Below are 19270 nucleotides of genomic sequence, written 5' to 3'. Positions count from 1 at the left end.
TCGCGCCATTGCACTCCAACCTAGGCAACAAGAGCGAAACTCCGTCTCAAAAAAAAAAAAAAAGTAACAGAAGTAGTAAGCTTTTTTTTAATTTCAAAAATTTCTTTTAAAAAACACTGAAAAGGATGATGTCCTATCAAAAAGCACAGAAACTAACCCAAAGGAGTTTACAAACTCCTTTGCTTACAAGCAACCAATCATGGAACAATCTGAGCAATAAAATGTGTAAAAATATGGGTTTATAACCCACAAAAAACATGAGTCCAATCTCCATTTATCTGTAAAAAAACAAATAAATGGAGTAGAAGGGACCAACTTATAGAATAATTACAATTAACAAATGCAAAAGAAATAGAATGAGGGCTACTTTTTAAAATTACCATTAGGAGACCAAAAAACCCTTCAAAAAAATCCAGGAGCTGGTTTTTGAAAAGATCAACAAAATAGACAGACCACTAGCCAGATTAAAAAAAAAGAAAAGAGAGAATCATCAAATAGATGCAATGAAAAACGATAAAGGGGATATCACCGCAGATTCCACAGAAATACAAACCATCATCAGATATTATTACAAACAACTCTATGCACATAAACTAGTAAACTTGGAAGAAATGAATAAATTCCTGGACACTTGCATCCTCCCAAGCCTAAACCAGGAAGAAGTCAAAACCCTGAATAGACCAACAACAAGGTCTGAAGTTGAGGCAGCAATTAAGAGCCCTACCACCCAAAAAAAGCCCAGGTCCAGATGGATTCACATCCGAATTCTACCAGACATACAAAGTGGAGCTGGTACCATTCCTTCTGAAACTATTCCTAACAATTCAAAAAGAGGGAATCCTTCCCAAATCATTTTATGAGACCAACATCATCCCGCTAACAAAACCCGGCAGAGACTCAGCAAAAAAAGAAAACTTCAGGCCAATATCCATGATGAACATAGATGCAAAAATCTTCAATAAAATACTGGCAAGCCGATTGCAACAGCATATCAAAAAGCTTATCCACCTTGATCAAGTAGGCTTCATACCAGAGGTGCAGGGCTGGTTCAACATACGCAAGTCTATAAATGTAATTCACCACATAAACAGAACCAAAGACAAAAACCACATGATTATCTCAATTGATGCAAGAGAAGGCCTTTGACAAAATTCAACAGCCCTTTATGCTAAAAACCCTCAATAATCTAGGTATTGACGGAACGTATCTCAAAATAATAAACGCTATTTACAACAAACCAACAGCTAATATCATACTGAATGGGCAAAAACTGGAAGCATTCCCTTCAAAATCTGGCACTAGACAAGGATGCCCTCTCTCACCATTCCTATTCAATATAGTATTGGAAGTTCTAGCCAGAGCAATCGGGCAAGAAAAAGAAATAAAGGGTATTCAAATAGGAAAGGAAGAAGTCAAATTGTCTCTATTTGCAGATGACACGATTGTGTATCTAGAAGACCCCATTGTCTCAGCCCCAAATCTCCTGAAACTGATAAGCAACTTCAGCAAAGTCTCAGGATACAAAATCAATGTGCAAAAATCACAAGCATTCCTATACACCAATAACAGACTTAAAGAGAGCCAAATCAAGAATGAACTGCCATTCAAAATTGCTACTAAGAGAAAATACCTAGGAATACAACTAACAAGGAACGTAAAGGACCTCTTCAAGGAGAACTACAAACCACTGCTCAGCATAAGAAAGGACACAAACAGATGGAGAAACATTCCATGTTCGTGGTTAGGAAGAATCAATATCGTGAAAATGGCCATACTGCCCAAAGTAATTTACAGATTCAACGTTATCCCCATCAAGCTACCAATGACCTTCTTCACAAAACTGGAAAAAAAAGCCACCTTAAACTTCATATGGAACCAAAAGAGAGCCCGCATAGCCAAGTCAATTCTAAGCAAAAAGAACAAAACGGGAGACACCACACTACTGGACTTCAAACTATACTACAAGGCTACAGTAATCAAAACAGCGTGGTACTGGTACCAAAACAGAGACATAGACCAATGGAACAGAACAGAGGCCTTAGAGGCAATACAACACATCTAAAACCATCCAATCTTTGACAAACCTTACAAAAGCAAGCAATGGGGAAAGGATTCCCTGTTTAATAAATGGTGTTGGGAAAAATGGCTAGCCATGTGCAAGAAGCAGAAACTGGACCCCTTCCTGACACCTTACACTAAAATTAACTCCAGATGGATTCAAGACTTAAACATAAGATCTAACACCATCAAAACCCTAGAAGAAAATCTAGGCAAAACCATTCAGGACATAGGAGTAGGCAAGGACTTCATGACCAAAACACCAAAAGCACTGGCAACAAAAGCTAAAATAGACAAATGGGACCTAATCAAACTCCATAGCTTCTGTACAGCAAAAGAAACAGTCATTAGAGTGAACTGGCAACCAACAGAATGGGAAAAAATGTTTGCAGTCTACCCATCTGACAAAGGGCTGATATCCAGAATTTACAAAGAACTAAAACAGATTTACAAGAAAAAAACAAACAAACCCATTCAAAAATGGGCGAAGGATATGAACAGACGCTTTAGAAAAGACAACATACATGAGGCCAACAAATGTATTAAAAAATGTTCATCATCACTGGTCATTAGAGAAATGCAAATCAAAACTACATTGAGATACCATCTCGTGCCAGTTAGAATCACGATCATTAAAAAATCTGGAGACAACAGATGCTGAAGAGGATGTGGAGAAATAGGAAAACTTTTACACTATTGGTGGGAGTGTAAATTAGTTCAACCACTGTGGAAGATAGTGTGGCAATTCCTCAGGTACCTAGAAATAGAAATTCCATTTGACCAGCAATCCCATTACTGGGTATATATCCAAAGGATTATAAATTGTTCTACTATAAGGACACATGCACACGAATGTTCATTGCAGCACTGTTTACAATAGCAAAGACCTGGAACCAACCCAAATGCCCATGAATGACAGATTGCACAGGGAAAATGTGGCACATATACACCATGGAATATTACGCAGCCATCTAAAACGATGAGTTTGTGTCCTTTGTAGGGACATGGATGAACCTGGAAACCATCATTCTCAGCAAACTCACACAAGAACAGAAAATCAAACACCACATGTTCTCACTCATAGGTGGGTGTAGAACAATGAGAACACATGGACACAGGGAGGGAAGTGTCACACACTGGGGTCTGTCGGGGGGAAATAGGGGAGGGACAGTGGGGAGTGGGAAGTTGGAGAGAGACAGCATGGGGAGAAATGCCAGATACATGTGATGGAGAGGAAGGCAGCAAATCACACTGCCATGTGTGTACTTATACAACAATCTTGCATGTTCTTCACATGTACCCCAAAACCTAAAATGCAATTTAAAAAAATTACCATTAAGATATAATAATAATTGTTACAGAGAAGATTCAGCAATGAATCCTAAAATTAGTGAGCAAAGATTAGGGAAAAACAAGGTATCGGCATAGTCTAAAAACATCTCCCAAGATAAAAAGGATTAACTTTAAATTGGAGAAGAAAAAGATAAAACGAAAAAAGTGTTAACTTTAAAGTGGAGAAGCACAGCAGAAATCACATTAACCAATTGGTCAAGGTCAAAATCACCAGTAATGAGTCTTATCAATATGAATTGATATAATTTACTGGAAAAGGCATCACAATCACCACCGTAATACTGCTGACAAAAAAAGCAAACTCAAACTAGTCAGGGAAAAAGAGAATTAAACAAAAAATGAGTGATATGCTATAAAACACTGGAGCAATCCTCTGCAAAAATATCAATGTCTTGAAAGAAAAGGAAAGCCTTTAGTCTTTGCTTAGAGACTGTCAAAGATCAGAGAATACTATGGACACATGACTAGTAAAAAAGTAACAAGAGATTCTAGAACAGAAGATGGACATTAGTGGAAAAACTGGTGAAATAAAATTTGTAGTTAATAGCATTGTATCACTGTTAATCTCTTGGTTCTGATCATTATACAATGGTTATATAGAATGTTAATTAAAAATCAGGAAGCTAAGTGAACGGTATATGGAAACCTTCAAAAATGCTTTTGAAACTTTTCATGTAGGCCTAAAATTTATTCAAAAGAAAAAATTTTGAAACAGTTTTTTAAAAGGTAACTTAAATCTTAACACAAGAGAGTACCAATATATTCTTATGGAACTTGAAGTAATGTGAAGAAGTAAAATGTATGACAATAACTGTACGAAGAATGGAAGGAGAGAAATAAGTGTTTTGTTGTAAGGTTCTTATACAAAATAATACAGTATTATTTCAATGTAAAATGAGTCAAGTTATGATATCTATTGTAAAAACTAGAGGAAACACTAAAAAGCCCAAAAAGATGTGTAACTAGTATGTCAAAAGTTGAGATACATGGAACTTATATTTAAAAAATGCTTAATCCAAAAGCAAGCATGAGAGGAGAAGAAAAAAGGAACAAGTGGCTATCAGGCAGGACAGAAACACAAGACCTAACTATATGCTGCTGTTTACAAAAACCATTTTTAAAAGCTAGGAAAAGATCTACAATACAAGTACTGTATGACAATGTTGCTTATAAAACATTATCAACCAACTTGACCTTGCTGATAGTTTTACAATTCTCCAAAAAACAGCCAAACATATAGTCTTTTCAACTCCATTTAGTACACAAGCCATATTTTATAAATAAAAAAAAAAAAAAAATCTGAAAACATCTCTCATATATTTGGAAACTGAACAATCAACTTAAAAATCCATGGATCAGACTAGAAATAACAAGGGATGTTTAGAAAATACTTTGAATAATGAAAACATAACCTTCCAAAATTTGTGTGCTGCTAAGGAAGTACTTTGAGGAAATTTTCCAGCTATGAAATACTTATATAATGAAAGAATAAAGGCCTGAAAAAAGAATAAAGGCCTGAAATCAATCTAAACCACCAATTTAAGAAAACAAAGAAAAGCATATCAAACCCAAAGTAATAAAGAATTTTAAAATAAAGACCAGAAAACAAACAAAGTAAACATAAAACAAAAGAAGGTTTTTAAAAAGATCAATTATTACCAATTTCAAGAATGAAAGGGGAACATGACTATATATATATATATGGAACATTAAAAGCATAACAAAAATATGAACTTTAAGCCAATAAAATCAATAAATTGTACAAAATAGACAAATGCCCTGACAGATCAAACTCAAAATTTCAATAGAGAATAGAAAACTTGAATAACTATATGTCTATCTATTAAATAAACTGAATTTAAAATTCAAAACTTGTCCACACACACCAAAAAAAACCCTAGTCCCAGACTGTATGGCTGATAAATTCTACTGAACATTTAAGGAGAAAATAATACCAATTCTGCACAAACTCTTCTAGAATATAAAGGAGGAAGAAACATGTCTCAATTTATTCTATGATAGGAAGACAGTATTACCCTGATATCAAACCATGACCGGTATTTTAAAAAAAGAAAATAAAATCACAGATCAATATCTATCATAAGTGCAGATACAAAAATCCTTAACAAAAGTTTAGTAAATTAAATCCAGAAATACATAAAAAAGCCTTTTGAAAATGTACCTAGTAGGCAATCAAAGATTGGTAGATGAGTAATTTAGGTTTTTTTCAGGTTTATAAACTTTACTCTTACTTGTCTCACACTTAGGATGCTTATATTCTAAAATAACTCTTGTTCTTTACAGGGATATTTTTCAAACATCCAGAGTTTAGCTCTGTAAAAATCATAGCAAATCTTATTAAGATACATTTGTAAAACTACAAAATTAAAAAGGGTTGGAAATACTTGTCCCAGAAGTTTGAACAGATTTAGAGAGGTCAGAATTTATACCAGAACATTATTTAAACTTGTCTTAAAAGCTTAATTGCAAAGAAACCTTCAGGGGCTCTTCCAATCAAGTGTTTCTGTAACTAGGGGCATGGACAAGTAACAATGTTCCTCTCATTTTGTAACGTGCTGCCTTTAGGGTACAACCTCTGTCGTCTCCTTTCCATACCTGGGTCACATGGAAAGTAAGCTGTCTCCTCTGATGCTATCAAGTCCTTCTGAAACAGTTCAAGTGCTATTTTTGTGTGTTCTCCCCTCCATCTCCTCCCCGCCCTGACATGGTCTCTGCCACTCAAGTTGGACTGCAATGGTGAGATCACAGCTTATTGTAGCCTCAACCTACCAGGCTCAGATGACTTTCCCACCTCAGTCTCCTGAGTAGCTGGCACTATAGCTGTGCACCACCACTCCCAGCTAATATTCTGTAGAGAAAGGGTTTTGCTATGTCACCCAGGCTGGTTTCAAACTCCTGAGCTCAAGCAATCCACCTGCCTTGGCCTCCCAAACCACTATCTATATTCTTTTTTTGCCTCCTTTAGCAATAGTAACTTCTACGGGATTTTATTGTTAGTGAAAAGCATGATAATTTCATAACAGTAAGTTAACAGTTCATCTGCAAGTTTGTTTTTTTGCTGGTTCCCAGTCAAAAGGAGTTATTAACAACTATGAATTCCCTTTACCAATTTCTCTTTCCTGCGTTAGTAAGTTACTTAATGGTATTTGTACAGACATTCAAATGAGATTATTAAATAACGTTACCTGGACCATATAAGCAATCGTATCGCTCCTGGCAGTCCTGAGAGAATTTGAAGAATGTTAGCAATCAAAAGTTCTAATTTTAGTTAATACTGAAATATTATTATATAGCTGTGCTAAAGTAAAATACATAACACTAAACTCTTGAAAATACTATAATTTACATATATTATAAAGTTATAGTAATTATAATACCATATCATATTATAGTACTAAAATATAACATAATAAAAATATGGTTAATAGTGGGCTTCATTAAATTTTCTTCAAGCCACATTTACTGAAAGCCTACCACTTAATGTCTAAAAACATTCACAAGAAAATTACATAGTAGGAGTTAAACTAAATCTCTAAGGTCACTCAACTTTTTGAACAAGTTGCAGATACTGTTCAACATGTTTTTATATATAGATATTAATTATATATACATGTATATGTTGGTTATATATTCATTATTTGATAAAATATTTGCAGAATAGTAAGAAACTGATTTTGTTTTCCATAAATGTTACTCAGTCAAATGAGTAATTTTTAAAAATGCTGATTATTAAATGTAAATTTGAGGTGAAAAAGCCCTATGATAAAAACTGTAAAACAATGATGAAAGAAGTTCAGGGGACCAAAAAATGGAAAGACATTCCATGCTCATAAATTGAAAGGACTAATATTGTTACAATAACCATACTACCCAAAGCAATCTACAAATTCAATGTAGTCTCTATCAAAATACCAGTGACATTCTTAAAAAAAAAAAAGAATCCTAAAGTTCATGTGGAACCACATTAGACTCTGAAGAGCCAAAGCAATAGTGAGCAAAAAGGACAAACCTGGAGGCATCACATTACCTGACCTCAAAGTATGCACAAAGTTAGAGTAATCAAAGTAGCACAAGGAGAACTCTTATACATTGTTGGTAGGTGTACCATAAATTGGTACAGCCACTATGGAAAACAGTATGAAAGTTAAACAAAGTAAACCAAAACTACCATATGACCAAGTAATACCACCACCGCATATATATATATATACAAAGGAAAGGGTATCAGTATATCGAAAAGATATCTTCACTCTCATATTTATTACGACACTATTCATAACAGTCAAGATATAGAATCAACCTCTAACAGAAGAAAATTGTGATGTATCACACACACACACACACACACACACACACACACACACAAAATGAAATGCTATTCACCCCCCCCAAAAAAGAATAAAATTCTGTCATGCACAGTAACATGAATGAGCCTAGAGGACATTATATTAAGTGAAATGAGCCAGGCACAGAAATATAAATACTGCATGTTCTCTCATGCTAAAAAAAAGTTGATCTCAAAGAAATAGAGAGTAGAATTGTGGTTAATAGAGGCTGAGAAGGGTGTCAGGGGTTGGGGAGTGGCAGGATGGGGAGAGGTTGGACACAAAACTACAGCTAGATAGGAGGAATTCTATCTGTTTTAAATTCTACTATTCTATAACACTGTAGGGCGACTTTAGCAAACAATTTATATTTTCAAATTACTACTAGACAGGATTTTGAACATGTCCAATGAAAAGAAATGATAAACGTTTGAGGTGATGGATGTGCTAATTACCATGATTTAATCATCACACATTCTATACATGTATGGAAACATCACACTATAAACCATAAATAGGTACAATTATTATTTCTCAAACATATGAATGCTGTGAGAATTGCTTTGTAAATGAAGAAAATTATCTGAATTCTCAAAAACCATATACTTTAAAGTTAGATAATATTCCCAAGCAAAAAAGTTTACTCTGACAACTAGACCCACATGAAATTGTATAAAACATAAATATGTAGCATTTTATTGAACATACAATGTAGGAGGAACACATTTTTTAAAAACACTCTAACTTATGTTTTGATAAATAATAATAAGGGAAACTTTAAAGAAAGAGAAGAAATCCTAAACCCACAATTCAGAGAGAAAAGAAATCACAGGAATATTAGCAAAATACAAAATGAAGTTTATATCTGGTTTCAATGAGCAACCATTCCCTTCCCAGAAAAATAAAATCCTTTAAAACTTCACTGTCCAGAGTTGCCTGAAAAAAAAGATTCATTATTCAAACTGACTATCTGATGGCCCCTGCTCTAATCCACTCAAAAACAGAATAAACAAAAAGGACATCTTTAACAGGAAATTCAAAGGAACCAATCGATTGGGAAAGGGGGTAAAAAAGTGGTTATTTCCTGTTTCCCCTCTGAAAACATAAGTTCTTGACTTTCTTTGTGTAGAGTGACGAGTCTTTTTCAAGATTAGAAATGGGGAAAGAAAGGAGGACAGGAAGAATGGAACACTGATCTATAAAAGAAAGCAATGACTAAGGTTTCAATATGTCTACTTAACCCAAAAACTCCGTTTGTCCATGCTTTAACATAGAAAAGGAGAAAAGTAAATGAACATTACCAAATGAAATGTTTTCCTAGCTACTTTCTGATATATTATCTCTGGCTCTGAACTGTCTGTTCCATTATCTTTTTACTGTTTTCTGCTAGTCTTTACCCATGTGAATATGTATCACTGGTATCAAATCACATCACATTAATAAAAATGTCATAAAGGATAAATGTTCTAATTTTAATATTCTTTCCTATCAAGGCAACAGCAAAGCACAACCATGTGTAGCAGTTAAATTCCAATTATATTATTTAAATTAAATACTAGGCTTTATTTCGAAACTCCTAATTTTAAAAAATTTATTTTCACTTTTTAGAGATACTAGCTCTGTTGCCCAGGCTGGGGTGCAAATTGCATGATCATAACTGACTGTCCCTCCAATTCCTGGGCTCAAGGATTCTCCCACCTCAGTCTTCCCAGTAGTTGGGATTTGAGGCATGAGTCACAGTGCCCAGCTAAAAACTTACATTCCTCAAATACTCTGAGTACAAACTGGATGGCATGATTTAAAGTGATATATTTATTCAAACAATGAAGAAGAATAAGCATCTAACATGATCTAAATCTAATATACATGTATAAATAGTGTAGCTCTAATATGCATAAATGAAAGTTTTACAAAATTCTATTAGCATATATTTTGAATTAAAAATTCCCTTGTTATGGGTCTTTGCAGTATGTCAAACTATATTAAAGGTGTTTCATACTTTACAATTGTCAAATTTCCATTTTACTTGATCACTGAACACAGGTCTTATTTTATAAACATTCTCCAAGGAGCTCGGAATTTAAATTAAAAATCCATTAAAGCAGGATCTGTGTCACCAAAAATAACTATTTCTGTCTTTCCATTATAATAAAAGATAGCTTTCAAGAATTAAAAACAAATATATAGTAATCAGGGAACTGCAAATCAAAACTACAGTGAGACACCAAATCATACCATAGAATGGCTATAATAAGAAAAGACAGATTATAACAAGGATCCTGAGGATGTAGAGAAACTAGAACCCTCAAATACTGCTGGTAGGAATGTAAAATGTCGCAGCCCCTTTGGAAAAGGGTCTAGTAGTCCCTCCAAAGGTTAAACATAGAGTTATCATATGACTTAACAATTCTACTAGGTATATACTCAAGAGAAGTGAAAACAAATATCCACACAAAAACTTGTAAAGAGAAATATTTATAGCAACTATACTCAGACAGAAAGCACAAACAACCCAAATGTCTTAACAACTGATGGATAAATAAAATGTGGTATACCCATATAATAAAAAATTATTCAGCATTAAAAAGAATGAAGTACTGATACATGCTACAACCTTGATTAGACTTGAAAATATTATGCTAATTAAAAGAAACTGGTCACAAAAGACCACATAGTATTTGATTCCATTTACATGAAACATCCAGAAAACACTAATCTACAGAGACATAAGGTAGATTAGTGACTGCCTCGGGTTAATGAGTTAGGAGAAATTAGGAGTGAATGCTTAAGGGCACTGTTTCTTTTGGGGTACTGAAAATATTCTAACATTATCTCTGATGGTTAAACAAATCTGAATATTCTAAAAACCACCAAATTGTTTATTTTTAATATGTAAATTGTATGGTACGTGATTTAGACTCCAATTAAGCTGTTAAACTCAATCTTCTTCCCCTAATCTTAAGCAGTGGCTTTCAACTGCAGTTGCACATAAAATAACAGGCTGCTCTTTAAAAGTACAGACCCTGGACTTACCAGAGAATCAAAATCTATGAGGTTAGTACCCACTTTTCTAGACTGTGGGGGCAGTACAGTGGAAACAACCAAGACTTACATTCTCTGCCAACCCAGAGGCCTGATCTTCAGTAAATTACCTAATTTTTCTACAGTGTCAGTTCCTTTTTCAGTACAATGGAGAAAATACCTATCTCACTGGGTTACCGAAAGGATACAATGAGACAGTGTACTTAAAGTATATATGTACAGAACAATGCCTATGGTTTTTGTGCTCAAACAACAGCCATTCTTATTATGATGTTATTTTTACAAACTTTTATTCTCTTGTTCCCTATAAAGAAACAGATGACATAGACTTCTACATGCTTGCCCATGATCCATGCATCTAAGTTTAACTTTATAAATCATAATTCCTTATGAGAAATATTAAATTATACTTTTAAAAGCAGTTTACTTTCTGACACCCTGCTTAGAATGAAATAAGCAACATTTATGATATTACCATTTTTACAAAAGCACAGCAATTACAAAAACACAAACTTTAGTAATGTCACTAATGATGGGAAGGAGCTCATTAACAAATTCAATGGCTGTTTTTAAAAATTATAATTTAGGAATAAAGGTCAAAGGATTAGGTAGCCACAAATATAAGCCACACAGTTACATAAAATATGACAATTTTAAAAGATACATTCACTCTGCAGTAAAAATGCTAACTATATGCTCAAGATCATAGATGTGTGTTCTTAATTCCTAGGTAATTTGATAGCATTGCTATGGAAAAAGTCCTTAGAATTAAAGCCAAACTTTTAGGATTGAGTATAACACATACACAAAACAACAAGAACAAAGACAGGAAATAACTTTTATATTTCTACATAGAAATTCAGTATTTATTTCTCCAATTGCCTGTAATTCTATTCCACAATGAGCCATACATAAAGGTCAAATTCTGACTAAATATAATACTACAACAAGTCATTCACCAACCGCATTCCTATCTGAAGACATGGAATGGACCATTTTCACCCAGAAATTCATGGGAATATTTTAATCTCTCTTAAGTCATAGTCTACACTACTTGAGAAAACCTATGATAAATTTTCTAAACACATTTAATTAAACTAAAATTTATTAATATTTGGATTGTCTAGTTGAGTTAAATGTAATGGATCATACCTAAAATTTAAACCATTTTTACAAAGCTGAACAAAATATTAAAACACCCACAGAATTATCCTATCTTTGAAAAGCTGCAAAGCCTAAAATAAGAAAGTTTATTTTACCACTCGTTGTAAGATCAATCCTAAAAATAACAATCTAATCTTTGTTTTACTTAGAATAAAATAAATGGCCTTTAATATAAAAAGAAAACTTCCTTTAAGAAGTTTCATAATCAACATTTTATGACAATTTTTACAAATCTATATTATAAAGAGGGCCCACAACAGCAATACCTGTATTAATTTTTCAAAACTGATGTCAATGGATTACTATATTCCAAATGTTTCAGAATATCTTGCCATTCATTAAAAATGCCAGAACAACTAATATTTTTTTAAAGTGACACGTTCACATGTCTACATGACCTATTTTTTTTTTCCTACTACCAGCCTTTAAAAAACACCTCCTCACTGGGCACCATGGCTCACGCCTGTAATCCCAGCACTTTGGGAGGCCGAGGCAGGTGGATCACAAGGTCAAGAGATGGAGACCACCCTGGCCAACATGGTGAAACCCCATCTCTACTAAAAAACAAAAATTAGCCGGGTATGGTGGCGCATGCCTGTAGTCCCAGCTACTCAGGAGGCTGAGGCAGGAGAATCAATTGAACGAGGGAGGTGGAGGCTGCAGTGAGCTGAGGTCGCCCCACTGCTCTCTAGCCTGGCAACAGAGCAAGATTTTGTCTCTAAAAAAAAAAAAAAAAAAAAAAAAAAAAAATTTCCTTTGTTTCAGTACAAGTTAGCTTTATATACAAGACTGGAATGAAGTCTACCAAAATGCTAACAGTGTTGCATTTACTATTGGTGACTTTTCTTCTACCCTTCTAAATTCTTGTGTTATTTTTAATAAACATGTACGTACTTTCTTTTTTTTTTTTTTTTTTTTGAGACGGAGTTTCGCTCTTGTTACCCAGACTGGAGTGCAATGGCGCGATCTCAGCTCACCGCAACCTCCGCCTCCTGGGTTCAAGCAATTCTCCTGCCTCAGCCTCCTGAGTAGCTGGGATTACAGGCACACGCCACCATACCCAGCTAATTTTTTGTATTTTTAGTAGAGACGGGGTTTCACCTTGTTGACCAGGATGGTCTCGATCTCTCGACCTCGTGATCCACCCGCCTCGGCCTCTCAAAGTGCTGGGATTACAGGCTTGGGCCACCGCGCCCGGCCTATGTACGTACTTTCAAGATGCAAAAAAAAAAAATTCTGCTTTCTTATGATACTGCTCATTCATAAGGCTCTGATTGTCAACCTTTTTTGGTAAATTAGGTAGAAAGTGATGTGAATTTAAACATCTTTCAGATAAAGATGGAAAAGCCAGAATGAGAAAATGTAGCTTTAATATATCTAATAAAATTGTATGAATGGATACTTTAAAAACAGGCAGCAACAACTTGAAAATTAGGCAAACATCTTTTCTTTTTTAAAGTCACTTATTCTCTGATGAAAATTAAAGAAGACTAAATTTGTTTGTGAAAGATGTAATTACATCTATTTTCTGACTCACTTTTTAAGTCTGTGAAACAATTTCAAACTGTATACTATTAACAGTGCTGAAAATGGAATCAAGTAAACCATTAAAAAGTTGTAATTTAGAAATAAGCTGTTTTTAGGCAAATATCAAGCATTTTTTGACATGAAAAAGCACTCAAAATTATTTAGCATAACTACTACTACAAATAATAATCCAAGGCCTCTTACCAATTTCAGCAGGTAGTTGTTTAATTTTGTTCTCTCGAATGCTAAGCATGCTGAGTTTTGACAAGTTTTTTATGTCCTTTTCCACAGTAGTTATACGATTAAAGCGAAGGTAAAGAGTGGTGAGAGAATCCAGCCTATACACCACTGAAGGAATTTCTCTCAGTTTATTATGCCGTAAATCAAGCATCCGCAGCTTCTTCAAGTTATCAAGAGAGTCAGGCAAACTGGTAAGTGAATTTTCACTTAGAGCCAGTGTCATGAGATTTACTAAACAGCCCACCTCTGCTGGGAGGGACTGCAATTTGTTACTGTATAAATAAAGTTCTGTTAATTGAGTCAACTCTTTGATTGATGATGGCAATATGTGTATAGATCTCTTGGATAAGTCCAAACGCATTGAATTCTCTTCTCGGCATTTGTTGAGCTCTTTAATCACCTCTGCATTGCTGGATTTTTTTCTAGTCCCAGGTGCTGGGTTTGGCCTTTTGATGGTATTGTCAACTGAAAACGCCACCCCTGGCTGGGCAGCACTGGAGTCCTTCTTTCCATCTTTGGCATCTTTCCCTTTGGTCTTAGGTTCTTTTTCTTTGCTCTCTTTCCCAAAACCTCCAGAGGCTTTTGCCTCCTTTTCTCTTTCCTTGGCTGATGGTACTTTGGGATCTTTTTCTTTAGAGTCTTTTTCTTTTCCTAAACTACTACTCATGGTGACTCAAGCCTGGACAAAAACTACATGAACTCCTTTTATTTTCCAATAACTGAATTCAAAGATGAAGAGATAAAGATCCTACACAATCAAAACAGTGTTGGCTTAAAGAAGTAATCAGCAAGGAGCAACATCCATCTGTTACATGTTGGATCTAAAAGTACTATGCCCATTTCTGATCATTCATTCCAACTGGTAAAATAGTGCTGGTCAATCAATGATTCATTAGAATTCCTGAAATACAGAGAAAATATTAAATTACTTTAGACAATTTATATTAAGTAAATAGGTTCTGAAAAACAGTCTTATTATAGTTTGCCATTTTCCTATGATTTGATTCTTAAATATTTATGAACATCCTTCATTATATAAAAATCCATTTAAAACTAGAAAACTTAATAAGGCTGGCTCTACCTTCAAAAATCTTGCAATCTAATAGGAAGAGGTAAGAATACCAGTTACGTTAGTATAAAATTTTATAAGAACTAAAAAGTGGAAGAAACCACAACAATAAGCTTAATATTTATTAAGTGCTTTCTACGTACTAACGTTATTCTGAGGAATTCACAAATATTAATATAACACATAAAACAGCACTATGAGATATATTGTTATCCCCATTTTATAAAAAGGAACACTAAAGTACAGAAATATTTTTAAGTAACTAACTTGGAGACCTTGGAAAAGTGATGAAGCCAGTATTCCAGATTAAGTGGTATGTACTCACAGCCTATGTTCCTAAGTCACTACACGAAAACAGTTCTATCTACAATTAAAGGGCAGATAGCTTTAGATAACAGAAAGGATTTAAATGGTGGTGACGATAGAAGGGAGAACAGTCTGGCAAAAGAAAAAAAATGAAATACAAATGAAAAACAGCACAGTTCAGGGAAAGGAATGTTAAGAATCTGTACTTTAATAAGCAATCCAGATGATTCTGATGCAGGTATACCTGAGGATCACCTCTGAAAACCAGTGACAAAGGGCAATATCCAATGATGTCTATATTCTAAGGACTGAAAAAGTGAGAAAGATCAATGGCACAGGGTTCTTAAAAGCAGAAAAAGTTTGTTGGTAAAATGATAGGCCAAAAGGATTGGCAAAAGATAAAAAGATTAGTAAAATCTTTATGGAAGGAATCAGTCCTCCCTAAACATTCTGAAATTCAAAATTAGTAATTCTTATTTTGTGACTCTATTGTTAACTCTATATAACTAACTGATAATTATTTGGTACAAAGGATTAAAGATAAAGTAACATCTTACCTGACTAGCTTAAGAGGTTAAAACAATTATTAGAATTTCGTCGGACTACCAAAAGGATGTGATGTTAAGTGCTAAGGATTCTGCTAAGAATTTCTTTTTATAGGCTATGAACCCCACTCTATATACAACCTTGCAGTTTAGTTAGACAGCCAGAATACTCACATATAACAAGTAATTGATAAGACAGCATATTATTAAACCCTCAGAGTGGCATACGGTATAACACTTTTGAGAAAATTGATCAGTGAGAATGGTTGAGAAAAGCGTACCAGAAGGACTTAGGCTAACTAGTCCTAGATTAGTGGGTTGCCTTCAAGCAAATAAAGGAGAGGTGGCAAAGCATTACAGATGGGTGCCATGAAAAAGTTTTGCCTAGAATAGAGAATGGAGCTTAGTTTGCACAGGACACTAAAAATGTGTCACTTTGCTAAAGCAAAAGGTCAAATGGGCAGGAATAACAGGAACTAGGGTAGAGGATGAATAATCTGTAAATTTGAAACTGCACAGTATAAACTATATTGGTATATAAGATTGTACAATTAAACAAATATGTCATTACTTGCTAGCACACCAGGAGAGCTCTATCTCCCTACTACTCACCCACCTTTCAAAAAAAAAAAAAGAAAGAATTACTTTGCGCTACAATGGAGAGAGAGAGACTAAGAAAAACTCTACAGACACTGATTCAGAAAGTAATGCTGATAAGCCAATCTGAAAGCACATTTACTAAAACCATACAACTGTGAATAATGGGAAGTTATAGCTAAAGGGTTACAGGCATTGCTTATCAATTTGTCTTTAAGAAATGTCATTAATATCAAGTTTCTGGAAATCAAACCTCTATTTAGCAAGATATGTATATCCTAAATTTAGAAGGACGCCTCCTTTAAAAGGATAAAATGAGACATATAAGGTACAAAGTAACATATATTAAGTACAGAGGATAGAACAGGACTATCCTATTAAAAAGGTTAAGAAAATTCAGAAAGAAAAAAAAAGTAAACTTCTCCAATGATAAGAACAAAAAACAAAAATTCATGATCTGAGATATTTGTTTAAAAATACAAATTCCCAGGCTCTGTCACAAATCACTGAATCAAAATTTTAGGGAGAGGGAGTCTAGGTACTTTATAAAAATAAATGCCTCAGCCAAAGCTTATCAAGTTTGGGAAATACATGATATGACCTAACGTAAGATCTAAATACCAGTATATTTAATACCATATTTTTCAAATATAATTCAAAAATAATGAAGGGTGAAGGTAATAGGTGGGTCAAGAAAGAAACTATGTTAATGAAAAGACAAGTTATTAATAAAGTTCCCACTGAATCTAAAAGGACTTCTCATAATCTACAATACCATCCACTGTATCTGAAATTCAGACTGATACTTGAACTATTGATGGGTTTACTGTAGTGGTGATGAATTTGAACTAGTGACCCACACACTCATCCTGTAGCTCTTGTACTTAATGAGATCTGCTGATACATATTTCAGTAATAGCTCATAAGAAATATAACTAGTCAGAGAATAAAATTTTTGACCTCGACAAAATCAGTATGCTTTACTTACAGGGAATTAACTAACCAGCCAGACTTGACTATTAACTAAAAATTTTTCACATCCAGTAAAAATATATTGTGGCCAAGAAAACTAACAAATTATCTGACAGTCAAAAATTAAATTCTGGATCTAGCTCAGAACTGAATCAGGTGACACCGTCAAACATTTTAGATAGAAAACATATTGAAAGTAACCCTCCTGTTTCTTGGAAAGAAGTAATTTATTCGATAGTTGTTTTTTAATCACTTTAACTCTACTGTTTTGGGGAAAGGCTAGGCTATATTTGCACACGATTTGAATCTTATACCCACTTAGGTAATAGAATACACAGTACCAGTCTCAAAATGCTTGAAATCAGGAGATAAAAGCATAAAACTGCATCAACCATTAGGCTGAGGCTGGCAATGAGGTTTTCATCCTGGGATCTTTTCTGCCCCAGAGGACTCAAAAGTCACCTCCACCTATGAAGTAACTACCACATATGAAGCACCTGATATGTTAGCTTCCTTGAATAGAATACATTTTACCAATAGTGACCCCAAACAAACTACAAATTTGGCCAGGTGTGGTGGCTGACACCTGTAATTCTAGCACTTTGGGAGTCTGTGGCTGGCAGATCACTTCAAGTCAAGAGCTCGAGACCAGCCTGACCAACATGGTGACACTCCATCTCTACTAAAAATATAAAAATTAGCTGGGCGTGGTGGCGGGCGCCTGTAATCTGCAGAATTGCTTGAACCCAGGAGGCGGTGGCTGCAGTGGGCTGAGATCGTGCCACTGCACTTCAGCCTGGGCAACAGAGAGAGATTCCTCAAAAACAACAACAAAACAAAGAACTACAAACTTGGTGGAGGTCTGAGTTGATATCATTTTTCTCTGGTATACAAATATATTCCAAATTATGGAAACTCTGAATTTCAAATTCCTAAGTAGAAGAGTTCCTCTAGTCTAGATAATTTACAGATGAGAAAACTGAGGCATCAAAGATGGATACCTACTAAATGACTAAGGAAAAATTCAAAACCAGGTCAGCCTCTTCAGGACTCGAAAGCCCAGGCATATTCTTTCCCCACCCCATGTTGGATTTCAGAGATAAGCATCCAAATCATGATTATATGAGGGTATTGATTACAATTAATTTAGGCTTCTAATAGCTTTTAAGTCAAGGGTCAGCAAACTTTTCCTGTAAAGGGCCAGATATTAAATGCTTCAGGCTTTGCAAGACAGACTGCTTTCTGCTGCAGGTACTCAATTCTGTCATTTTAACATAAAAGCAGACAATATGTAAAGGAGTAAGAGTGGCTGTGTTTAAATAAAACTTTACCAAAACAGATCTCAAATTGGATTTGGCCATCAGGCCACAGTTTGCCAAGCTCTGTCATAAGTTAGTGCCAGGTTTTAAATCATTCCTTTCAGGAACTATATTTTTATGCAAATTGGACACAAGAAGTAAAAAGTGTAGGCTGTGAAATTTGGAAAGGCTGAATATTCAAATTTAGTAATTTGGACTTTAGCATGCAGACATCATGATTCTTTACTCTCTAAACTCTGTTCCAGCAGGGTACTCTCAGGGGCTGCCAAGAGTAAATACAAATAGCTAATAAAGGATTCCTGAAGGAGAAGAGGCTATGATTACAGTCATATTTCAACAAAATGTACCTGACACTGTTTAGAATGATTGTAAATGGTCAGGACTTCAGAAGGAAGGCAGAAAATTTAAAAAGCAATAATAATTTTGTGTTTAATCAGTGCCAGACATTTTCAGCAAGAATCATCTGGGGAGCTTAGAAATCCTAGCCCCTTAATCCAAGAATGCTAACAAAATAAGTGTCTGCAGTAGAGAACAGTAAGCTGTATGTTTAAAGAGTTTTCCAGGTGATTCTCTATAGAGCCAAATTTGGAAACCACTGCAACATTCCACGCCAAACATGAGAAAGGTACAATCTAACTATTTTTAGCTACAGTATTTTGGAATTTTGTAGTTTCACTTTAGGTTGTCTCAGAGTTTCAGGAAATACTACTGGCATTTAATGGGTCAGGTCTG

The 19270-nt window shown here is 34.6% G+C and overlaps 1 protein-coding gene across 4 annotated transcripts in view; it reads right to left on the bottom strand.

The window, feature by feature from the left end:
- The window catches only part of SHOC2 (SHOC2 leucine rich repeat scaffold protein), an 86589-nt gene that overhangs the window by 28421 nt on the left and 38898 nt on the right, over positions 1-19270 (bottom strand). For all 4 annotated transcript variants that reach the window (XM_010332992.3, XM_039465032.2, XM_039465033.2 and 1 more), the window contains exon 2: positions 13695-14631. In XM_010332992.3, coding sequence (XP_010331294.2) covers positions 13695-14397 — 703 coding nt within the window. In that variant the 5' untranslated portion in view covers positions 14398-14631. The remainder of the gene's footprint in view (positions 1-13694; positions 14632-19270) is intronic.

The sequence above is a fragment of the Saimiri boliviensis genome, chromosome 12, assembly GCF_048565385.1.
Source record: "Saimiri boliviensis isolate mSaiBol1 chromosome 12, mSaiBol1.pri, whole genome shotgun sequence".
Classification (NCBI taxonomy): domain Eukaryota; kingdom Metazoa; phylum Chordata; class Mammalia; order Primates; family Cebidae; genus Saimiri; species Saimiri boliviensis.
The sequence above is the reverse complement of the archived record's forward strand: the minus strand, read 5'-3'. Positions and strand labels throughout refer to the sequence as shown.